Genomic DNA, 26224 nt, shown 5'->3' with positions numbered 1-26224 from the left:
TGGCTTGGCCAGTGACGTCCTCATCCCATGAATATATTTTAAAAAATTGTAGGCAAACAATTTTAACTCTCACGCTGTCACACCCTCCTATGCTAAATCACAGAACAATTCTGAATTACCTCATCTGAGGAGTGTGATTGCCTTCAAGAGCAAAGTGGCCAGGTAACTTTCCTCTTTCCTGATCAGATACCAGCTCAACTCTGATTCAAAGATCTTTGAGCTGCAAACACTTATTACTGATGTGTTCGTCTGGATCACATTAGCATTGAGAAGCTTCAAATTGCAGCTACAACACATCACCCATCCTGCCATCACTTTCACTATCACAGTCAACGAATAAATTAATTAGCTGAGATTTCCTGCCTTTTAGTCCACTGTGATGACGTTTTGTTTACATAGGGAGGATACTGGGTAAGAAACTCAACATGGAGTCAAACAATGCATCAAGGCTTTGAATGTCTGGTTAAGCTTGAAAAGGAGTCAATCATAAGTACTCAGAGATTGCAGCTGGCATAAAAATGATGAATATAGCCACCTCATTGTTTAGTATAAAATAAGGGTAGATATTGTGGGCGGCACGGTGGCACAGTGGTTAGCACTGCTGCCTCACAGCGCCAGAGACCCGGGTTCAATTCCCGCCTCAGGCGACCGACTGTGTGGAGTTTGCACATTCTCCCCGTGTCTGCGTGGGTTTCCTCCGGGTGCTCCGGTTTCCTCCCACACTCCAAAAATGTGCAGGTTAGGTGAATTGGCCATGCTAAATTGCCTGTAGTGTTAGGTGCAGGGGTAAATGTAGGGGAATGGGTCTGGGTGGGTGCGCTTTGGCGGGTCGGTGTGGACTTGTTGGGCCGAAGGGCCTGTTTCCACACTGTAAGTAATCTAATCTAATATTCTACCATAGGCCAGCAACAGTGAACTCAATCACTCTTCAGACTCACTCAAAGCATAGTACCAGTCTGGTTATTCAACATTTCGTCCCTGGCGAGTCTCAATTTTTTTTTTCCCCCGCCTCAGTATACGGTTTATCCCTGAGCTGAGCTTGCAACAATTTATCTTCTCTATTATCAAGACTGCCTCCTTCCAGCTTCTCATCCGCTGAAATGTTCAGCCATGCTTGTTTCTTCCAAAGATGATACTTCCAACATTTTACTAGCCAGCTTTTCATCAAAAATTTAAAAGAAAACTAACCTAAACTCTGCTGCTAATAGCCAACAGGCCTCATTCTTGTGCTCCTCTCACACAATATATTCGGAGGTTCTGCAAATTCCAATCCTGACCTAACACCCCAACCTTGGTTTCACGTGTCTACCCCAACCCTGGTCTCAGAAGCATTACCCACTCGCTTCACCCTGACACTGGATAAAGTGCCTTGAAGTCATCTATGCCTCAAGTTCTCCAATTTGCTTTTCACTTTCTACAGGGTCTTCCTTTGATCAAAACATTGTCACTTGCCCAAAATTACAGAATTAAATTTTATTCTGCTCAAAAACTGCATGAATTCATGTAAGATTCTGTAAATCCCTGTTTCAGAAAGAGACTCAGTCTGAACACTGGGGTACTGACAGCCTCACACATGGCATCTCACCTTCAATGCATTATCTGACCTGACATGGCACTTATTGTTAAAGTTCACTTGAGAATGTAACTTTAAAAAAATGTTTTGGGATTTACATAAGAATGAACTGAAACCAACATGGTCATTCTAAAAGATGAGAGACTCAACAAACAAGCCAGGTCTTTTTCAACAAATGATTTCAGTTGAATCACACTGTAAACTTTTGCTGTAAATTCTGCGTCTTACTATCTTTTACTCCACAACCACCTGAAGGAACAGCGCTCCGAAAGCTAGTGCTTCCAAATAACCCTATTCGACTGTAACCTGGTGTTGGGAGTATGGTGGTGGAAAAGCACAGCAGGTGAGGCAGCACCCAAGCAGCAGGAGAATCTTCCTGATGAAAAGGGCTTATGCCTGAAACGTCGATTCTCCTGCTCCTCAGATGCTGCCTGACCTGCTGTGCTTTTTCAGCACCACACTCTCAACTCTGATCTCCAGCATCTGCAGTCCTCACTTTCTCCCTATAACTTGGTGTTGTGAGATTTTTAACTTTGTATACCCCAGTCCAACACCAGCACTCCAAATCATGACTTAAGTGCTGTAATTGTATCAGTCCCCACCACTTCCTCTGGCAGTTCATTCCATACATGCACTATCCACTGTGTGAAAAAATGTCTCTTAGGTCCCTTTCTTTTTATCTTTCCCCTCTCACTCTAAACCTATGTCCTCTAATTTTGGATTTCCCTACCCTGGGGAAAATATGTTGGCTACCTTATCTATGCCCCTTATGTCCTCAGCCTCTGACGCTCCAGGGAAAATAGCCTAAGCCTATTCAGCCTCTCCCTCTAGCTCAAACCCTCCAACTCCAGTAACATCCCTGTAAATCTTTTCTGCACCCTTTCAAGTATAACATCTTTCCTATAGCAGCGAGACCATAATTGCATGCAGTATTCAAAAAATGGCCTAACCAATGTCCTGTACAGCTGCAACAAGACATCTGAACTCTTCTACACAATGCATTGAACAATAAAGACAAACATACCAAATATCATCTTCACTATCCTGTCTACTTGGGACTCCACCTTCAAGGAATTATGAACCTGAACCCCAAGGTATCTTTATTCAGCAACCCTTTCCGGGGCATTATTAAATGTTTAAAACCTGCTCTGATTAGCCTTACCAAAATGCAACATCTCATATTTATCTAAATTAAACTCCATCTACCACTCGCCAGCCCATCTGATCAAGGCCCCATTGTACTCGAGATAGTTGTCTTCACTGTACACTACACTACCAATTTTGGTGTCATCTGCAAACTCATTAACCATTCCTCCTACGTTCACATCCAAATTATTTCTATCAATGACAAAACGCAGTAGACCCAGTAACAAATCTTGTGGCACACCGCTTGTGTTATAACCTTCCTGTGAAGCACTGGGTGTTTTCATAATATTAAAGGTATTATATAAATGTAAGACAAAAGCACTCAAATGAAAGAATCATCGCAGACGTAAAACCTTAACTCTGTTTCTCTTTCCAGAGATGCTGCCAACCTGTTGAGTTTCTCCAGCATTTGCGTGTTTGTTTTTGACATAAACATAAGTGCTATTGCTGATATAATGTTGAGTGGAGTGAGGAAAGTCCAGTGATTAAGTCAAGGCAGATCTCAGTTGACCATTTAGCTACTCAAATTATTTTAAAATGACATAGTTACAGGTAATGATACTCTATGACTTGGGCTCAGTATCTTGCTGTGAAAATGTTAGATTTAGATAAATTGAAGGTTTCAAGGAGACATGAGTTTAAAAACCTTTTCACCCAGAGGGTGATGAGAATCTACAATTCGCTGCCTGTAAGAGTGGTAGAGGCAGAAGTGGGATCCAGGACTGAGTTGAAAGCAAAAGTAAATGAATCCAACTGGGTTCAAGCAAGTATGGATATTTAGATATCCAGCAAACTTTATTTTAACCAGCACCTTATGAACTGACACTCTCACTAAACTGACAAAAAAATTATACACCTGAAATATGGGAGGTTTACTGTATTATCACGATGTCAGAATAGTCAGTTGAGGGTGCAAGTTAGAAGGATCGATGTTGGGAAATTTTATTTAAGGAAAAGTTGCATTATGATTTGTGATTTATGCTGTCAATAATGTACATTGTGATGTGTATGCCCCCTTGCATTACATTAGCGTGTTTTTACATTGATTGGACCTCTTGATCAACCGGAATATTTGATTAAGTGGCTCACTGCTGGTCCCATAGTTTCCAGTTCACAAATATATTTCTGTGTTTAACTTTTCATAGTAACCTGACAATTAATGGAATTCAGCATTGCTAATGTCTCCAGAATTACCCATCTTGATTATTCCTCAAACCTGCAAGCAGGATGGAGTTTAATTTGGATAAATGCAAGGTGCTGCATTTTGGGAAAGCAAATCTTAGCAGGATTTAATGGTAAGGTCCTAGGGAGTGTTGCTAAACAAAAAGACCTTGCAGTGCAGGCTCATAGCTCCTTGAAAGTAGAGTCGCAGGTAGATAGGATAGTGAAGGTGGTGTTTGGTATGCTTTCCTTTACTGGTTGGAGTACTGAATGCAGGAGTTGGGAGGGCATGTTGCGGCTGTACAGGGCATTGGTTAGGCCACTGTTGGAATATTGCGTGCAATTCTGGTTTCCTTGCTATCAGAAGGATGTTGTGAAACTTGAAAGGTTTCAGAAAAGATTTACAAGCATGTTGCCGGGGTTGGAGAATTTGAGCAGGAACGAGAGGTTGAATAGCTTGTAGCTTGTGGCTGTTTTCTGTGGAGTGTCAGAGGTTGAGGGATGACCTTATTGAGGTTTATAAAATCATAAATCATAAGAGGCATAGATAGGGTAAATAGACAAGTCTTTTCCTTGGTGTGGGGGGGGGGGGGGGGGGTTAGGGGACCCAAGGGGCAACTTTTTCACGCAGAGGTTGATGCGTGTGTGGAATGAGCTGCCAGAGGAAGTGGTGGAGGCATTTAAAAGGCATCTAGATGGGTATATGAATAGGAAGGGTTTGGAGGGATATGGATTAGTGCTGGCAGGTGGGACTAGATTGGGTTAGGATATCTGGTCAGCATGGACGAATTGGGCCAAAGGGTCTGTTTCTGTGCTATACATCTCTACGACTCTATGCATTTAAGCACTTCCATTATTATTTAACATTTCGGATATCATGCAGGAAAGTAAATAAATTGTAAGAACATCTAACTGAAAAAAAGCATGCGTCTTCTAAAAATACAACTACTCCCTCAAAGAACACCAAATCCTTTTTAACAATCTGTAAGACACACTCTAGTTCATTCTTAAGCCAAATAATTTGAGTTCATTACAATGTCCTGCTGGTCAATGTTTATGGATCACGTAATAGGAAAAATTGTTCTCAAATAAATAAGTCTGAGTCCTTTTTCTCAAGGGAACTATTAACCACAGAAAGAGCTTTCACATTTCTCATGATATGGCAGCTCCAGGACTCTTCAGCTCAAACTAAGTCTTGGTGTCAAAATGAGAAGTCCAGTGCTGAATGAAACACAACACTGGTGATGTTACTGGACTAGCAATCTAGAGATCTGGATGAATAATCTTCAAAACAAAGAAGTTAAAATTTCATCATCACAAGTTGAGAATTTGAATTCAGTTAAGTAAATTCAATAAGGTGTAATGATGCTTTTAAAACAAAACTAACACACATTAAGTAAGGAAAGCTGTTACTGTTATGAGTCTGATCAATACCGGACTCCGGTTCCGTAACAATTAATTCTCAACACATTAATAAGTTCTTTGGAACAATTGCAAAAATTAAGCATAATTTTGCATGATCTGAAATACTAATTCATATGTTTGAATTAAGGAACAAGGAGTAGTAGGCCATTCAATCCCGCAAATTTGCTCGACCATTTAAAGAAATCATGACATCTGATTATAACTTCAAATCCACATTACCTACTCCTGATAAACTTTCACATCATTCCTTATCAAGAATCTAGCTGTTTGAAGGTGGTTAAATCATCTGGCCCAGTTGGGCTACAACCCCGAGTCTAAAGGAGGACGTTGAGGAGATTGCAGAGGCATTTGTGGTGATCTTTCAAGAATCACCGGAGTCAGGGAACGTCCCAGAGGACTGGAAAATGGCTAGTATAACACCCCTGCTTAAGGAGGAAGGGAGGCAGAAGATAAACTATAGGCCAGTTAGCCTGATCTCAATCATTGGTAAGATTTCAGAGTACATGATTCAGGAAAGAGATTGCTGAATACTTGGAAGTGCATGGTAAAATTCGTTAAGGAGGTAATGAGCAAGTAAGACAAAGGGAGCCAGTAAACATGATCTATCTGGATTTCCAGAAAGCATTTGACAAGGTGCTGCATAGGAGGCTGCTAAATAAGATAACAGCCCGTGGTATTAGGGGCAAGGTACTATCATGCATAGAAGATTGACTGACTGGCAGAAAACAGAGTGTGGGGATAAATGAGTCTTTTTCAGGATGACAGCCAGTGACCAGTATATTTCTGCAGGGGTCAGTGTTGGGATCACAACTATTCACATTTTACATTAAAGATCTGGATGTAAGAACAGACGGCATTGTTGCCAAGTTTTCAGATGGCACAAAGATACGTGAAGGAACAGGTAGTGTTGAGGAAGTGATAAGGCTGCAGAAGGATTTGAATATGCTAGATGAGTGACCAAAGAAGTGGCAGATAGAATACAATGTGGAGAAAATGTGAGGTTATGCACTTTGGGTAAGAAGAATAGAGGTGTAGACTATTTTCTAAATAGGGAAGAGTATTAAAAATCTGAAGTACAAAGGGACTTGTGAGTCCAAGTTCAGGATTCTCAAGATTAACATGTAGGTTCAGTTGGCAGTTAGGATGGCAAATGTAATGTTAGCATTCATTTCAAGAGGGCTAGAATACAAGAGCAGGGATGTACGCCCTGGTGTATAAGGCCCTGATCAGACCGTATTTGGAATATTCTGAGTAGCTTTGAGCCCCATATCTAAGGAAGGATGTACTGGCCTTCGAGGGGTCCAGAGGGGATTGCAAGAATGATCGTGGGAATGAATCGCTCGTCATATCTGGAGCAGTTGAGGATTCTGGGTCTATACTTGGAGGTTCGAAGGATGAAGAGGATCTCATTGAAACTTAGAATACTGAGAGGTCTGGATACAGTAGACATGGAGAAGATGTTTCCACTAGCAGGAGACACTAGGGCCTAAGGGTACAGCCTTAGAGTAAAGGAATGGCCCTTTAGAACTGAGATGAGGAGGAATTGAGACAGCCAGATGGTGGTTGATGTGTGGAACTCATTGTTACAGAGGGCTTTGGAGGCCATGTCATTGAATGCATATTTTAAACAAAAGTACATAGGTTCTTGATTAGTAAGGGGATCAAGCATTACAGGGAGAAGGCAGGAGAAAGGTGCTGGAACATATCAGCCATGTTTGAATAATGAAGCAGGCTCGATGGGCCAAACAGTCTAATTCTGCTCCTAAATCTTGTAGTTTTATGGTCTCTGCCTTAAAAATATTCAAATACTTCCTCTGCCCTTCCAGGAGTTGTCAGTTGTCAAAATTTCAACTCTATCATAAATATTTTTAAACAGCAGCCCCTAGTTCTAGATTCTCACAAAAGAAGAAATATTTTCTCCAGATTTATTATTTCTTTGGCCTGCTACTGATATTGGGAAAACTCTCTCACACAGGCAACAGCTTCACTCTTGCATTCATTGAATTAAGTTGAACAACCAAGATTCCTAGATTCCAACATCACCATTTCTTCACTAGTGGGGCAGGACAGAGTAACAATGAAAGGTGGAGTACAATGATCTACAGTCAGGTGAGAATTGCCCTGCAAGTCCTCAAGATGATGCCTGATTCTATGAAGTCCGATGGTATCGGATACACAAACAAAGGAACTTCTTCCACGTACTCTCTGTCCCATCAACAGGTATTTCTCCAACTTGAACATCATAGCAATATAGAAAAAGAATAGAATAAGAGCAGGAGTAGGTTATTTGGCCTGTCACCTGCTCCACCATTCAATACGAACAAGGGTGATCATCCAACTCATTATCCTGTTCCCATTTGTTAGTGGTACCTTTTGATCCCTTTATCCTAAGAATTACTAAAAACATTCAATTTTTGGCCTCAACCACTTTGTGACAGAGAATCCCTCAGGATCACCAATCTTAGGGTGAAGACATTTCTCCTCATCTCAGTTCTAAATGGCCTACCTTGTATCTTTAGACTGTTCTCGTCCTAGTTCTGGACTTCTCAGACATCAGGAACTTCCTGAGATTACCCTGTCTCATCCTGTTATCATTTTATGGGCTACAGTGAGATTTCCCCTCATTCTTCTAAATTCCATGAGACATTGCTCTAAACGATCCAGTCTCTCTTTATAAGTTAGTAACTATACTCCCTCCATTGCCATAACATCTTTCCTCAGATAAGTAGGTCAAAAAACTGTACATAAAACTCCAAGTGTGGTCTCACCAAGGCCCTGTATATTTGCAGCAAATCATTTTTGCTCTTGTAATCAAATCCCCTCAGTATGGAGGCCAAAGTACAATTTGTCTTCTTCACCACGTGCTGAACTTGTATATTTTCTTACAGGAACTGGTGTATAACATTCAGGTCTCATTACACTTTCCCTTTCCCGATCTATTGCCATTCAGATAATAATCTGCCCTACTGTTTTCGAGAGAGAATTGGATAATGTCCATATAATATTTCATCTGTCATATATTTGCCCATTGACTCACGTTGTCAAAATCACGCTGAAATATCTCTGCATCCGTCTCAATGTTCAATCACCCACCCAGCTTTGTGTTGCCTGCAAACGTAGAGACATTACATTTAGTTCCCTCATCTAATATATATTGTGACTAGTTATGATCTAGGTACTGAATAATGCGGGATGCCATTGTCTGCCACTGGGGAAGACTAGTTTATTCCTCCTCTTTGTTTCCTGTCAGCCATCCTTTTCTCTGTTTATGTCAATACCATGCACTTTAATTTTAAATCTCTTATGCGGGATCTTATCAAGAACCTTCAGAAAGTCCAAGTAAACTCTACCAGTTACACTCTCAAAAAATTCCAGTAGATTGTCAAGTATAATTTCCCTTTCGTAAATCCATGTTGATCCTGCCCAATCCTGTCACTGTTTTCCACGTACTCTACTCTTAAACCTTTTATAACTCTAGCATTTTCCCTATTATGGATGTCAGACCAACGGGTCTTCAATTTCTTCTTTTCTCTCTATCTCCATTTTCTAAAATAATGGGATTATGTTCGCTACTGTCCAAATAAATTGTTCTAGAATCTATAGTCATGAAAGATGACCACCAATGCATCCACTATTTCTAGGTTCACTTTCACAAGTGCTATGATCAAGCACCATTGATAGAAGAGCACAGAACTGACAAAATCTAAAGACCGAATGCAAAAAAAAAACAGCTGCGAGGACAGATTTGCAGAATCTTGTGAAAGAAGCAATACAAGGGGATATTTACTTGGCAACCAAATGGCATTCTCTCTCTTGGACACGTCAGCATTGATAGAAAAGATCAGAGTCCTTGCAGAGATCAGATCATGCATTCACATAGCATATCTTAACATCTAAACATTTGGTGTACAAACGCAGATCAAGTTGAATAGATTACCATATCCAGTAGTTCAAAAAACCCACTCCTTACAACAGTGTAAAATAATATTCCACTGCAAACAGTAATTCTATGGCCTGCATTTCTTGCTGTAAGATGAATTCCCATCACTGCTCATCATTTTGTACAAGCTATCTGGTAGATTTGTTTCCATCATTACCTTTTCTGGTAGGAATCTGCAAGGACTGGTAAGCCTAGTGTAGTATAGCAAAACGACCAACGATAAGAGACTCATGTCTCAAACATGGTGTAGTTATTGCGCAATAGCAACTATATATAAGTTACATTAGTATCATAAATATTGTTAAAGAGACTTTAACCAGCTGAAAGGATCTCATAGGTCCTATGCTGAAGTTTGTACAATGTCATTATAGCGGGTGGACTTTAAGATATTCCACGTCTTTCAGACCCTTAAACCTTTGTCCAACATCAAGACCTATGCTTTCTTTCTAACTATTAATATACATTTATGTATATAACACATTTGCCATTATTCCATCCCCAACCATTACTCCGTCTTTTTTAAATCTCATGAGTTTTCTTCATATAGGCCAACTGCTCTATTGAAGCAGGCGTTTTATTCTTTCAATATTCTGGATCTCTTTACCAGGAAATTTTCTCTTTTTGACATTATCCTGCAATTCCTGACCAGGAAATTAGTGGGTTTCTAAGTCTTCTTCAGAATGCATCCCGAATATGAGGGCATTGGTCATCTCATTTCAGATGTGGCTTCCATGACATTGTATTCTCCACATCTTCAAACTATACAAGCTGCTCTTGTGCAGGCATTCACAGAAATTCATACAGCATAGAAACTAATCCTACAGCCCACCATATCTATGCCAACCAACCAACAACAAACTACATAAATCCCATTTACTTGCTAAAGGTTCTGAGGAAGATTCACTCGTCCCAGCACATTAACATTGATTTCTCTCCATACATAATGCCAGACCTGTTGAGCTTTTCCAGAATTTCTGTTTTTTCCCCATTTACCTGCATTTAGTCCTGGCATTTTAAGTACTCATCCAGACACTTGTTAAATGTTGGATATCAACCACAGAATGGGAGGACAGGCTCAAAGTGCTGAATGGCCTACTCATTTTTTTTCCCTCTAGATTTCAAACCTCCCTTTGATCGTAATAAATCTGACAAAGACTCATTAGCAATAAAATTAAGTTAATGAATTCTTAGAATAAATCTCCAGGGTTATTTTTTCCACTAATTAATAAGGATAACTAATGAAATTATCTATGTTTTCCCCTAGACGCTAAATCCTTTCATTGCATTTTACAGTTTCAAAAATTTTATCTATTTGAAGGTGAATGTTATGGTGTCAGGCTTTCAAAACTTCATCAAAAGGATCGGTTGCTTCTTTAAAACCTTGGCGAGTTATAACATCAGCACTACATTCCCAATCATGTACGAAAGTGCATTTACTGGTTCAGTTTCTGCTTTGGTATGATTTCTTCCAAGATGTATTGCTGTTTTCCAAGTTCAATTTTCAAGTTAAATTTTCAACTTCAGGCCATAACAGGTAGGTTATAAAACTCTCATCAATAGAGTACAGATTGTCGCAACTATCAAGGTGAGCAGTGATTTAGCCTGGGGTTGAGTGAGTATATCTGAAAATTTGGTTCAAAGTGCAAAATTGGTGCCAAGAGGTAAGAAGAGTTTCAAATAAAGCAAAGTCTCCAGAATGAGATGAAAATCACAGAACATGAAAGAAGCAGATCAAGAGATGACGTATCTGCAGTGAGAACAGACACAGAGTGACATCACAAACCATAAAGTGCATGCAGGGAAAGCAGCTCATTCATGCATAGGATTGGTGATAATTTCATGTCTTAACAGAAAAGTAAGGTCTTCAGTTTGTATTTAGGTCTCTAGTCTTTCTTTCCTCTTAATAATAGCTTGGCAAGTCGGTGATGCGCTATTGCAGCATACCGAGACGATCCAGAATGAACACATCAATAATCAGTATTTCCAGATACTGTGCCTCAAAGGATAGCGAAAGTTACTTGGATACTTACCTCCACAATGTGGTCACACCATTCGTAAGAACAAAAGAAATAGGAGCCAGGAATAGATCGTCCACCCATTCAAGCCTGCACTGCTACTCAAAAGATACCATGCCGAATTGCTCCCAGTCTCAATTCCTCCTTCTCGCCAGCCCAGCATAACCATCAACTTCAAAATATTTCAAAAATCTCCCTCCTCTTTAAGTACTTCCAGTGATGTAGCCTCTACAATTCTGTGCGTCGAGAATTTCAGACGTTCACCACACTCTGGCAGAAGAAATTGCTTCGCATTGAAGTTTTAAATTCTGTAAGTTTGTCCCATAGATCAAGGCTTTACCGTTCATGGAAACACCTTCTCCACAGCTACCATGTCAGGCCTCCTCAAAACCTTGTATCTTTCATAAGACCACATGTTATTCTTCTAAACTCTAATGAATAAAGGCTTAACCTGCTTAGCTCGTTATAGAACATAGAACATAGAACATAGAACAATACAGCACAGAACAGGCCCTTCGGCCCACGATGTTGTGCCGAACTTCTAACCTAGATTAAGTACCCATCCATGTACCTATCCAAATGCCGCTTAAAGGTCGCCAATGATTCCGACTCCACCACTCCCACGGGCAGCGCATTCCATGCCCCCACCACTCTCTGGGTAAAGAACCCACCCCTGATATCTCCCCTATACCTTCCACCCTTCACCTTAAATTTATGTCCCCTTGTAACACTCTGTTGTACCCGGGGAAAAAGTTTCTGACTGTCTACTCTATCTATTCCTCTGATCATCTTATAAACCTCTATCAAGTCACCCCTCATCCTTCGCCGTTCCAACGAGAAAAGGCCGAGAACTCTCAACCTATCCTCGTACGACTTCCTCTCCATTCCAGGCAACATCCTGGTAAATCTTCTCTGCACCCTCTCCAAAGCTTCCACATCTTTCCTATAGTGAGGCGACCAGAACTGCACACAGTACTCCAACTGTGGCCTAACCAAAGTCCTGTACAGCTGCAACATCACTTCACGACTCTTGAATTCAATCCCTCTGCTAATGAACGATAATACTCCATAGGCCTTCTTACAAACTCTATCCACCTGAGTGGCAACCTTCAAAGATCTATGTACATAGACCCCAAGATCCCTCTGTTCCTCCACCTGACTAAGAACCCTACCATTAACCCTGTATTCCGCATTCTTATTTGTTCTTCCAAAATGGACAACCTCACACTTGGCAGGGTTGAACTCCATCTGCCACTCCTCAGCCCAGCTCTGCATCATATCTAAGTCCCTCTGCAGCCGACAACAGCCCTCCTCACTGTCCACAACTCCACCTATCTTCGTTATGATAAGTCAATCCCTTCATCTGAGGAATCAACCTAGTGAATTTCTTTTGAACTACCTCCAATCTAAGTACATCTTTTCTAAAATACAGGAAATAAAACTGAACACACTGTACAGTCTCTCAAACAACCTGTACAATTGTAACAAGTCTTCTTAGTTTTGAAACTTGAAGCACCTAGCAACAAAGGTGCAAAATTACATTTACCTTCCGAATTATTTGTTGTACTTGCATACTAACTGTTTGTGCTATTTTTATTCATTGCATGAGAGGCTAGGCCAACAGCATTTATTACTCAGCCCTAAATGCCCAGGAGGTGGTTAAGAATCAACCACAGTGCTGTCGGTCTGGGGTCACATGTAGATCAGACCACGTAAGGATGGTAGTTTCCTTCCTTAAAGGAAACAGTGAACTAGATTTTTTTTTCTGACAATCAACAATGGATTTATGGTCATTAGACTCTTAATTTCAGATTTTTATTGCATTCAAATTCCACTGTCGTGGCAAGATTTGAACCTGGATCCCTGGATTAACAGGCTTGCAAAACTACAACTAGGCCATTGCCTCCCTTTCATGCATAAGAACACCCAGATCCCTTTGTACTGCACCTTTCTTGGAGTCTCCCTCCATTTAAATAAAAGCCTGCCTTTTAATTCTAACTCCCAAAAGTATGTGACTTCACACTTTCCTACATTAATGTCAATCTGGGAAGGAGGCAGTAGCTTTGTGAGTATGTACTGGATGAGCAATCCACAACGCCAGTGTTCTGGGAACGAGTTCAAATTCTACCATGACAGATGGTGAAATTTGAATTCAATAAAAATATAATGCATGTTAACTAATCCATGCTAACATATCACCCCAATATTATGAAATTGTATCTTGCACAATGAACTTATGTGCCACCTTAACAAGGGTCTTCTGAAAATCCAAATACAGAGGAGACTACTAGTTCCCCTTCTTCAACTCTGCTTGTAATAGCCTCAAAAAACTCTAGTAAATTTGCCAAAGATTATACTTTTGGAAAAACACTTTCACACAGTTTGTGTTAAGCTTTCCTGGATGCCCTGCTATTTCTTCCTGCTATTTCTTGTCTTGGGACTTTTGCATTTTCCCAATGACAAATGTTAGGCTAACCTGAAACCTATAGTTTCAGGTTTTCAGTCTCCCTTCCTTCTTTAACATCTGCTGGAATGCTCCCAGAGTCCAGTGAATTCTGGAATATTGCAATCAATGCCTCAGCTATCGCTGAAACCACTTGCTCTAAAATCTTTGGATGTAGGCCATCAGATTCCACAGATTTTTCTGCCTTTAGGTTCCTTTATTTTGTCAAATACTTTCTTCTTTGTGACAGAGATTGCTAGAAAATGTTTACTTCCACTAGCACTTTGCTTATCTATTTTAAGATTAGATTAGAGTAGATTCCCTACAGTGTGGAAACAGGCCCTTCGGCCCAACAAGTCCACTCCAACCCTCTGAATAGCAATCTATCCAGACCCATTCCCTTACATTTACCCCTGACCAATGCACCTAACACTACGGGCAATTTATCATGGCCAATTCACCTAACTTGCACATCTTCAGACTGTGGGAGGAAACCGGAGCACCCGGAGGAAACCCACGCAGACATGGGGAGAACGTGCAAACTCCACACAAGATAGTTGCCAGAGGTGGGAATTGAACCAGAGTCCCTGGCGCTGTGAGGCAGCAGTGCTAATCACTGAGCCACCGTGCCGCCCCCAGATATTTATTCTGTCCACCATTGTTACTAATACAAAATCATTTGCTGTTTCTCTGCTCCCCGTAATCAATTCCCCAGTCGTATCCTTTCGGGGTCCTAAATCTTCCTTCACCTATTTTCTTTATTTTCGTATCAGTAGAAACTCTTGCTGTGTTTCTTTAAAATAGGTCTTGACAATATACAAATCAACTTTCTCCCTCTTTTCTAGTCTTTCAATCATCCGCAATTGGATCCTGAAAAATTCCCATTCTAAGACCACAATAAGGTGGTATAGGAATAGGCCTTCTGGTCTTTTCAGCTTGCTCTGCCATTCAATAGGATAATATCTGATCCTGCCCCTTTCCTGGAATTGTTAATTGCCCAGTTGATCAAAAGTCTATCTCAGCATTAATATACACAAGGACTGTGTCCTCACAGCTCTCTGTGGAAAGGAATTCCAAAGACACTCAAAATAAATTCCTCTTCATATCAGACATAAATTGCCACCCCTTCATTCTGAGACTATGCCTTCTGGTCCTAGACACTCCCATAAAGAGAAACACCCCCTCAGCATTTATACTGTCAAGCCCCTTAAGAATCCTGTATGTTCCAATGAGATCTTCATCTAAATTCCAATTAGTAGAGTCCTAAACTGTTTAATCTTTGCTCATAATACAATTTCTTCATTTCAGGGTTCCTAGTGAACCTTCTCTAAGTTGCCTCCAATGAAATAATATCCTTTCCTAAATAAGGGAACCAAAAGTGCTCACAGTACCAGGTGTCATTTCACCAATTACCATGTACAGTTGAAGTAATATTTCCTTACTCTGATAATCCAAACCCCTGAAATGTGCAAACTCCGTATAGACTGTTACCCCAGGCTGGAAGTGAACCTGGTCTCAAGCGCAGTGAGGCAGCAGCGCTAACTACTGAGCCACCATGTCGCCCATGTGTTGTAAACAGTTGTGGTCCCAGCATTGATCCCTGTGGAACCCCACTGGTTACAGGTCACTCACCTGAAAAAGAATCCATCATTGTCACTCGTTTCCTGCCCAGTAGCTAATGCTCTATTCAGGCCAATATACTATGGGCTCTTGTGATTTAACCTTCTATGAGACACCTTGTCAAATGCCCTTTGAAGTCCAAATACAACACACCGACTGATTCCCCCCCATCTACTCTGGCTGATACTTTCTCAAACAACTCTAAACAATTAGTCAAACATGAATTCCCTTTCGTGAAGCTACGTTAACTCTAATTGATTAGATTATAATTTTTCAAATGCTCTAAGACTTCCTTAATAATTGAAACTGACATTTTTCCAACAATAGATGTTAAGCTAAGTATTCGCTTTTGATCTTCCTCCCTTTTTGAATAGGGGTGTAACACTGGAAACTGTTACAGAGAATTGGGAAATTCCCAGACTCCGAAGATTGTTGAAAACTTGTAAGGAGAAAGTGAGGTCTGCAGATGCTGGAGATCAAAGTTGAAACTTTATTGCTGGAACAGCACAGCAGGTCAGGCAGCATCCAGGGAACAGGAGATTCGACGTTTCGGGCACAGGCCCTTCTTCAGAAAACTCGTCAGTTTTCATATTCCTTGCTAGTTTCTCCTAGTTTATTTTCTCTATTACCTTTTTAGTCTTCCTTTGCTATATTCTGAATTTATCCCAGTCTTTGGGGCTATCAATGATTTTTGCCTCCTTACATGATTCCTGAAGAAGGGCCTGTGCCCGAAACGTCGAAAACTTGTAACAATGTATCAGTTATCTCTGTATCGACCTCTTTTAGGATCCTCACGTGCAATTCATCAGGTCCAAGGTTGTATTCGCCTTTAGCCCCATTAGTTGTCTAATACTATTTCTCTAGTGATGGTGATGGTACTCAATTCTTTCCATGTGCTTCATTACTAAATGGGATGTTTGAAGTATCTTCCACCGTAAAGATTGATGCAAATTTCCTTGTTGCCTATAATATAGCCCCCAGATTCATTTTCTTAGTGGCCTATGTTCACTTTGACTTCTCTCTTCCTTTCAATAGGAACTCGTCAGTTTTCATATTCCTTGCTAGTTTCTCCTAGTTTATTTTCTCTATTACCTTTTTAGTCTTCCTTTGCTATATTCTGAATTTATCCCAGTCTTTGGGGCTATCAATGATTTTTGCCTCCTTACATGATTTTTCTTTCAAATTAATACTCCTCTTGACTTCCTAGGTTAGCGATGGTTGGTTTATCCCTCTCTGAGAACCTTTCTTCCATACTCCAATATATTTTTGCTGAATGTGATGCATTACCATTTTAAATATCTGCCACTAGTTTCTCACTAACTTCCCTAATTACCTGCTCAGTCAACTTTACCTAATTCTAGCTGCATTTCATTATAATTCCCTTTAAGTTAACCCAAATTTCTCACTCTCAAATTGAATACTGAATTCGATCATGTTATGATTATTACTTTCTAGCAGATCTTCTACTCTGAGGTTATTTATTAAAGCTGTCTCATTATCCATTACCAATCCAAGATAGCCTGTTCTCTGGGTGACTCTGGGATATACCTGTACTGCTCTAGGAAACTAACTCTATGAATCTGCTGTCACGGCTACTCTTTCCAACATGATTAACCCAATTAAAATTAAGATTAAAGTCACCCATAATTATCATTTTATGCTTTTCACATGCACCTATTATTATTTGATTTATACTCATTCCCACAGTGTAGCTACTTTTTGGGTCTATACATGACTCCTATCAATATCCTCTTCTCTTGATTCTTTTTTACCTCCACTCATATGGAATCTACATTATGAGCCTGGATTACCTCTCAGAACTGTTCCCAATTCATCTCTCATTATCAGCCTTTTCCTCCCTTCCCTCCTGATCTTCTGAAAGGTCAAATATCCTTCGATGTTACGTTCCCAGTTTTAATCTGCTCGTAATCATGTCTCCATAATGCCTACAAGACCATATCTATTTATCTTGATCTGCACCTCAGTTTGACTACTTACTTTCAAATGGTTCATGTATTAAGATACAAAGTCTGTTTTATTGCTGTGGTTCTGTTCGCCGAGTTGGAAGTTTTTGTTGCAAACGTTTCGTCCCCTGGCTAGGTGACGTCCTCAGTGCTTGGGAGCCTCCTGTGAAGCGCTTCTGTGGTGTTTCCTCCGGCATTTATAGTGGTCTGTCCCTGCCGCTTCCGGTTGTCAGTTTCAGCTGTCCACTGTAGTGGCCGGTATATTGGGTCCAGGTCTATGTGTTTGTTGATGGAGTTTGTGGACGAGTGCCATGCTTCTAGGAATTCCCTGGCTGTTCTTTGTTTCGCTTGCCCTATAATGGTAGTGTTGTCCCAGTCGAATTCATGTTGTTTGTCGTCTGCGTGTGTGGCTACTAAGGATAGCTGGTCGTGTCGTTTTGTGGCTAGTTGATGTTCGTGGATGCGGATCGTTAGCTGTCTTCCTGTTTGTCCTATATGTTGTTTTGTGCAGTCCTTGCATGGGATTTTTTTTTTCCCATGCAAGGACTGCACAAAAAACTATATAGGACAACATCGAGGGCTGAAGGGCCTGTACTGCACTGTAATGTTCTATGTTCAAATGGTCTGACTATTTGGGAGTGTTCTGCACGAATGCGGCCAATTCCATCCTTCACAACACCAGGGACAGTTAGAACCTCAATACGTAGTGACACTTGATATTTGCATACTGAGGGTCTACACATACCTTGATGCAACCACACACAAAAGAGGGCGACATTGGATATATTGTTCTCCCCTTATCCAGAATTTGGACATGGTGGCCCTGCAGACAGGGTACATCATAGATCTCCAGATGAAGTGGGCAATAGGTTTATACAGTGGATTTGGATCGGCTCAGGCTTGGAGGTCTGAAGACAATAGACAATAGGTGCAGGAGTAGGCCATTCTGCCCTTCGAGCCTGCACCACCATTCATTATGATCATGGCTGATCATCCTCAATCAGTATCCTGTTCCTGCCTTATCTCCATAACCCTTGATTCCACTATCTTTGAGAGCTCTATCCAACTCTTTCTTAAACGAATCCAGAGACTGGGCCTCCACTGCCTTCTGGGGCAGAGCATTCCACATACCCACCACTCTCTGGGTGAAGAAGTTTCTCCTCATCTCTGTCCTAAATGGCCTACTCCTTATTTTTAAGCTGTGTCCTCTGGTTCGAGAGTCACCCATCAGCGGAAACATGTTTCCTGCCTCCAGAGTGTCCAATCCTTTAATAATCTTATACGTCTCAGAAGGGCTGTTCCTGGGCGATAAATTTTCTTTGTTCTTCTTTATGAAGTGGAAGATGGCTTGGGTAACTGCAATGGCACAGATCCAGAGAATGAGCCAAACCTACACCACGTATAACAACAGAGTGCTTCACAGCTGACAACCAGGTTTTTGCCTGGAATGGAGAGGGAGCGCAGGTCCCAAAATACCAGCTTCACCTTGGCAGCATGCTTTGCCCAAGATTTTATGCATTCCCAGGTAATCTGTACTGATGGTAAAGGGGATAAAGGATTAGTCAACCCAGTTCCGAAAGAACATGGCCTTCCTCTTGGTTCAATTTACCCTGGCTCCTCAGACCTGTTCGAATTGGCACAGCTGCTCAAGTCTGCACATTGACAGCGGATCCAAGGACAAAATGGTGACATCATCTATGCTTGTTTTGCACTGCAAGTATTTTGCTTACTTATAGCTTACTGGCCTTTAAACTGCATCATTTTTTATTAAGTTTTTTTCCTTGAGCACCAACTATTTTAACATTACTTATGGTTCCCCTAATGCTCCAGCTAGACCTCGACCTGCTAGATTATTAACCTCTAATGCAATCTTCAACTGCCTTGGTGTGATTAGTACTCCAGTTCCATGGAGTTCTCAGCTCGATCTTGCAGTGAAGACATAGGTCACAATTAGCCAAACAGATGAATGTTGTAGCTCCAACAGATCAGGGCTGGACTGTTTGCTTTCTATCAAAAGCATTTCTATCAAGTTAATAATATGATTGAGTGATACCAATATACTCAAATAGGTGCAGTTGCAACTGCACTCAAGAAATTCAACAACATGCAAACATGTCCGATCAACTGATTTAATATCAACTTAAATACTTGTTCTCCCCACCACCAAACAACAAAATAAACAATGTTAAGATTTTCAATGTTCTATTTGACATACATACTGAATAAGTAATGAGTGGTCAACATTATAATGTGGAGAGAAGATAAGTCAGAAAATCCAACAGTAAAACGCTCACTTGCTTTCTTCTAAAAAGTGTCTATCTGCATGTCAATATACATGAAGGGTAATAGTTATTTGTGGCAGAAATAGCAACATAAATAACATTCCACTCATGCTACTATCAATGAAAACTGAACAGTGCCCACCCATGGGACCTTCTCTACTTCAACTCAAGAACTTTCTTGAAAATTTATTTATATATTCAGGAGTTCTACATAACTCAAACTCACGAGCCAGAATTATTAACAATTGTTGTGAGGGGGAGAAAGGAATAGACATCTAGTACAATAGTGGGATTTTTCACTACAAGTGAAACAACCACATGATTTAGCTAAACTGGTGATAGTCCCTGGCTGGATTAAATAGCAGTAGCTATTGGCATTTGCTAATAGGAATACCAATTATCTGGGAATCTTGGAAGATACAGGAAAGTTTCATTTAGAATGGTCAAAAATTACATCAGTAGCATTTCCATTTTGAGGATGCAAGAAATGCCGAAAAGTATATTTATTGCCCAACTCCAGTCTCCTTGAGAAGGCAAGTGCTGACAGTCCTTCTGTGTTAGGCAAGGAATTTTGCCTCAGCAAGGATGAAAACACTGTGGTGGATGTCCTATTCAGGATATTGGGCAACTTGGAGAAGAAAATATTAAGCTTCTTCAGCTTTTGCAGTAAATGCAACCATCCAAACGAGTCAAGAATATTCTATCACATTCCTGACTTGAAATTTGCAGATGATGGAAATACCTCCAGGAATGCAGATAATACACTCAGGACATCAATTGCTCTTCTCTTTTAGCTGTATCATTAATTTGGCTCTCATTGGTAAGCTTTTGATCAATAGTAATCACCTCCCATGATTAGTAACATGAAGGTATATATCCAGCAAGGTACAAAACTAATTTTTTTTAATATAAGCTTCTTCACTTAGACTGTGCAGTAATATAGCTCTTGAAGTAAATGACAGGAAATATTGCTAAACAGAACAGCTTAAATTCAATCATGTTTCTTTATCTCTCCTCTGCACCATCTAGCACTAAGTTAAAAGAATACCTTTTTACTGTACGGCAATTTTGGAAAACAATGAACAAGAGAATAATTTCTTCTATATCCTGTTATTTGGAGAATATGTTTACAAGAAAATTCTAAACAGAGCACTTTTCTGAAGAGAAAAGGATAATAGGGGCGACTCAACATTGGTCTTCAAAATAATGCAACGGTTTCTTGGGGTAGACATAAAAAAAAGTTTACATTTATGGAACTGTGCAAAACTCGAGACATTAATGCGTCAGGTACGAATAAATAGAATAAATCAGAATTCAAATTTATATAATGCTTTAAATATATCAACATTTCCTAACGCAGTTCACAGCAGTAAGGATCTCACAGCTATCGAGTATAGAAAATCTGGAACTAAATGATAACAATTTAAGTGAGAATGGTATGTTTAAAAAAAAAGCAAAGACTGGAAATGTTTCAAAGGTAAAAAGTACCTAGTATATGGGACTAGATGTCTAGCCACTACAGTTAGTTCTTCTGTAATGCAATGGTTGTGTTCTTGGTGCTTAAAGTGTTGGCGATGTAATCATGTTACAGCCAACATATGTTTTAAAAGTTCATGCTTTAGAAACAGTGTCCCTAATTCGTCAATCACGTTACAGCGAATTTGCATTAAGAAAACACGCATTATGGAAGAACGACCTGTATGCTTTTAGTTTACAGATCCAAAAAAAAGAGGTAGAACTTGGAAATTGAACAAATCTATTTCTCAGATCTTCACTGGAAGATAATAAACATTATTCTTACTTTATCAAGTCCCAGTTTCTGTCACTGTGTACTGCCTACTTCTTTCAAACTTTCAAAAATTATTTTCAAAACTTTATCTCCAGAACTTTGCACCAGCTTTCACATAAATCAAATTCAAGCCTCTGAAACCTTGGTTGATTCTTAACACAAGAATAAAAGAACTTATCAAATGTGAATAATGAATGAAGCATAAATGGTTAAGGACATGTGATGCCATTTTAAAACTTAATTAGCATACTACAATCTGACAAAGATGACAGATTTTGGAAGAGTACGAGAAACAGCTTACCTGATAATTCTCTGAGCTGCATACTGATGTAATGACCGAAACTGAGCAGACATGTTAGCTAATGCTGCCAAACAATTCGTATGTAGATATTTGTCCTAATTAAAAGAAGTGAATCACAATTAAGAACAAAGAGTTATGCACTTAAGACAAAGATTCATTATACTGCAGTGCTTTAAATAAAGTAGTTCAAGGAGCTTCACAGATACATAATCAGACAAAAAATGAAAACCAAGTCAAAGAGGAGACTAACCTTTGGCTCACACCTCTCATTAATCTAAGAAGGTTTTAAGTACTTTCCTTGAGGAATTATGGAAACGTTTAGATGAGACCTTGACTACAGAGGACATGATTACAGTCATGATGCAAATGGCAGGAAAGGAGGGGTATGGGGGGTCATGCTCTCAAACAAAAACTTTTGTGGTGAGGCAAACACAGAGAAGTCAAGGATATATTCAAATAAAATATAATCAAGTCTATCTTCCAGATTGAAGACTGTTTCAAACCTATACACTGTAATGACCAGAGCCAAACCTTAACTGACAGTGAAACAATAGGTTCTTATTCAAAGGTTTCCACTAGCGGTTGCAAGGCATTAAAGCATGATCACTACAATTAAATGAAAGCTGGACTGATACATGAAGCAGGAGATTGATTTAGCTACTTTTAAAAGTGTGAATCTTCAGATGTTTCAGCAAATTAAACTCGAGAAATTAGATATGGCGGGCTTGCCTGACAATTTTACATGTCAAGATTAGAGTGGTGCTGGAAAAGCACAGCAGGTCAGGCAGCATCCAAGGACCAGGAAAATCGACTCTTCGGGCAAAAGCCCTTAATCAGGAATGAGGCTGGGAGCCTCGGGGGGTGGAGACATAAATTGGAGGAGGGTGGGGGTGAAGGTGATAGGTCTGAGAGGAGGGCGGAACAGATAGGTGGGAAGGAAGATTGACAGGTGGGACAGGTCATGAGGACAGTGCTGAGCTGGAAGGTTGGAACTGGGGTAAGGTAGGGGAGAGGGGAAATGAGGAAACTGGTGAAGTCCACATTGATACCATGGGGTTGAAGGGTTCCAAAGCAGAAGATGAGGCGTTCTTCCTCCAGGCATCGGGTGGTAAGGGAGTGGTGGTGCAGGCGGCCTAGGACCTGCAGGTCATCGGCAGAGTGGGAGGGGGAGTTGAAATGTTCGGCTACGGGGCAGTGAAGTTGATTTGTGCAGGTGTCCGGAGATGTTCCCTGAAGCGCTCACTGAGTAGGCGTCCAGTCTCCCCCAATGTAGAGGAGACCGCATCGGGAGCAATGGATACAGTAAATGACATGTCTGGAAGTGCAGGTGAAACTTTGATGGATGTGGAATGCTCCTTTGGGGACGGAGGTGGGGGGAGTGCAGATTTTGCAATTCCTGAAGTGGCAGGGGAAAGTGTCAGGAGGTGAGGGTGGACTGTTAGGGGACATGGACCTAACTAGGTAGTCGCAGAGGGAATGGTCTTTAAGGAAAGAGGTTAGGTGTGGGGAGGGAAATATATCTCTGGTGGTGGGGCCTGTTTGTAGGTGGCAGAGATTTCGGCAGATCATGCAATGCATATGGAAGTTAGTGGGGTGGAAGGTGAGGGGGGGGGGGGGGGGGGGAGTCTGTCCTTGTTGCAGTTGGAGGGGTGAGGTTCGAGGGCGGAGGTATGGGACATGATGAGATGTGTTGAAGGGTATCTTCAACACGTGGGAGGGGAAATTGCTGTCTTTAAAGGTTTATGTCTCCACCCCCAAAGCTCCCAGCCTCATTCATGATGAAGGGCTTTTTGCCCAAAACGTCGATTTTCCTGTTCCTCTGATGCTGCCCGACCTGCTGTGCTTTTCAACACTACTCTAATCTTGACTCTAATCTCCAGCATCTACAGTACCCACTTTCGCCCTGACAATTTTACATAGCTATTCTCAGTGAACTATCAATATCGACTGGGGTAAAACTGGAAACGCACTGCCAATGTCTACTGAGACTGGCATGCCACCGGCCATTTCAACAGATGAAACTCAGTAACAGACGACTGCATAGGAAAAGCAAGGTGGATCAAAGTTCCAGCTGCAAGTGATAGCAAAACATGGACAGCTTCCCTACTCAACTCACTAAACAACATCATTAGTCAGCATGCATAAATATTTTGCCAATCACCTATAAAGTGAAATACAATGGATGCTGGAGATCCGTCTGAAATAACACCTGAAAAACTGAAGAGGCCAGTGACATTTGTAAACAGAGGACCAGAGTTAATGTTTCAAGTCCAATGTGACATGTTTTGGAACTCAAGGAAATTGAAAATGTAAAGTAGAAAAAGGGAAAGGAGAGCAAATGGAACAGGTGCCCCTGAGCAAAACGCAAAGGTCTTGCTAATAGTAATAAAGAGGTATAAATGAAGAGCAGGCATTAATTATAGCTATTAACGGCAGTAAATAGTTCATTCCTACTGACAGCAAACACATACAGGCTAACACGGGATGGGGGGAGAATTGAAATGGAGGTCAGAATTCATGGTCTGAAGCTGTTGAATCCTGAATGTTGTAAAATGTCTAAGCAGAAAATGAAGTGCTATGCTTCCATAAAAGTACAGTACTATATTTGGTAGGGATCCAAAATAAAAACAGAAATGCCTGAGACAGTAGGATCTGCTATAATCTGTGAAGAGAGAAACTGAACATACCTATATTCTGTTACTAAAGCTACCAGTAATACCTACTTATCATCTATATAGCTTCTCCATCATCATTAGCAATTCCTTTGTCTTTTGCTCTGGGGCATTTCTTTCATCTGTTCTATTTCCTCCTCCTCCCACTTTTTCTACATCATAAAATCTTGTCATTTCCGAAAACAAATTATTGGACTGGAAATGTAAACTGTTTCTCTCTCCACAGATGCTGCCAGACTTGCTGAGTTTCTCCAGCATTTTTGGTTTTAATAAGTGTATTTTGGTTCTTGATGCTTTCACTTGTCTGATCCTGCCTACATGTCTATAATTCTGAACACCTCTTATCAAATCTTCTCTCAATCTTCTCTTTCTTAGGATTTGCTTTTCTAATCTTTCCACGTAACTAAAGTGCCGCAATTCTGGAACCATTCTTGCGATTTTTTTCTGCATTCTCTTGACAGTCTTTGCATTCGTCCCAAACTGTGGTGCCCAGAACTGGACACAAATTTTCAACAGAAGCTAACCAGTGTAGTATAACGTTTATCTTAACTTCCTCAACATTTGTACCCTATGCCTTAATTTATTAAGCAAAGTAAGTTGTGTTCATGTTTAACCATTTTCTCATCTCGTCTTTCACCTTCAACATGAACAGTTCCACTGCCCCTGAACTACCAAAAAATGTGTACTTTTCCTTTTGTTTAAACTGTTCTGGTTCTTGCTAAAATGCATCACTTTACATTTCTGCATCAAGTTTCAACTGCCCTCTGCCCATCCATTTTACTTACCTGTCCATTTCCTTTTGACATCTAAACTGCTCCTGCTCATACCTCAATTGTTCCAACTTTTCTACCCTCTGTATATTCACTATCTCCAAGGAAGATTAGAAAATTTTGGTTATTATTTCTGAAATTTCCACCAATTTCCCTTAGTATCCTCAAATGCATCTCATCTGTTCTTGGAGAGTCATCAACTCAAATTACAATCCTTCTAATGCCTCCTTCTTATCACATCACTCAGAGTTCAGAAGATTTTAAGAAATAGAAGGAGTTGACATTGAGGGAGCAAACTCAATGGACCAATCAATAGTTGTAGTTGCATTTGAAGCAGTTTAAAGGAGATACACTAGATTGATTTCAGAGATGAGAGGTTTGACTTAAGAGAGGTTGAGCAGTTTAAGCTTATATTCTATGGGATTAAAGGGAATTAACAAAGTAGATATATTTCTGCATTCTCTTGACAGTCTTTGCATTCGTCCCAAACTGTGGTGCCCAGAACTGGACACAAATTTTCAACAGAAGCTAACCAGTGTAGTATAACATTTATCTTAACTTCCTCAACGTTTGTACCCTATGCCTTAATTTATTAAGCAAAGTATCTTGTGTTCATGTTTAACCATTTTCTCATCTCGTCCTTATTTAGGGCAATCTAGAACAAGAGTTTTAGGGTAATGGGTAGCAGATTTAAAACCGAGATGAGGAGAAATTACTTCTCTCAAAGGGTTGTGAATCTAAGAAATTCAATAGGTGGATGTTGGGATATTTGAGTAAATTTAATGGAGAAATAGATTTTTAAATTAGGAGTAGGTTGAAGTGTTATTGGAGATGGGACAGAAATGTGGAGTTGGGGCCAAGATGATATCAGCCTTATCATATGAAATGATGGAGTAGGTTTGAGGGGCTGAATTGTCTACTCCTGCTCCTAGCTCTTATGCTTCAGTTGTGGCCTTAACTCCATTTTCTTACCTGCTCTCCATACCCTGAATTCCCTTGTCAATCAAAACCTGTCTAACTCACCCTTGAATATTTTCAATGTTGCAGACTTTGTGACCGTTCAGAAAATAAATACGTTATAATTTCCATCACAAACGTGAGACACTTTGTTTTGAACATGTAC

The 26224-nt window shown here is 40.4% G+C and overlaps 1 protein-coding gene across 4 annotated transcripts in view; it reads right to left on the bottom strand.

Annotated features, from left to right (window-relative positions):
- The window catches only part of dym (dymeclin), a 548842-nt gene that overhangs the window by 298196 nt on the left and 224422 nt on the right, over positions 1-26224 (bottom strand). For all 4 annotated transcript variants that reach the window (XM_043718287.2, XM_087990764.1, XM_087990771.1 and 1 more), the window contains one exon: positions 21660-21754. In XM_043718287.2, coding sequence (XP_043574222.1) covers positions 21660-21754 — 95 coding nt within the window. The remainder of the gene's footprint in view (positions 1-21659; positions 21755-26224) is intronic.

This window comes from Chiloscyllium plagiosum, unplaced genomic scaffold, assembly GCF_037043375.1.
Source record: "Chiloscyllium plagiosum isolate Xiang-an unplaced genomic scaffold, Cpla_swu_hap1 HiC_scaffold_1, whole genome shotgun sequence".
NCBI lineage: Eukaryota > Metazoa > Chordata > Chondrichthyes > Orectolobiformes > Hemiscylliidae > Chiloscyllium > Chiloscyllium plagiosum.
This window is presented reverse-complemented; position numbering and strand designations above follow the sequence as displayed.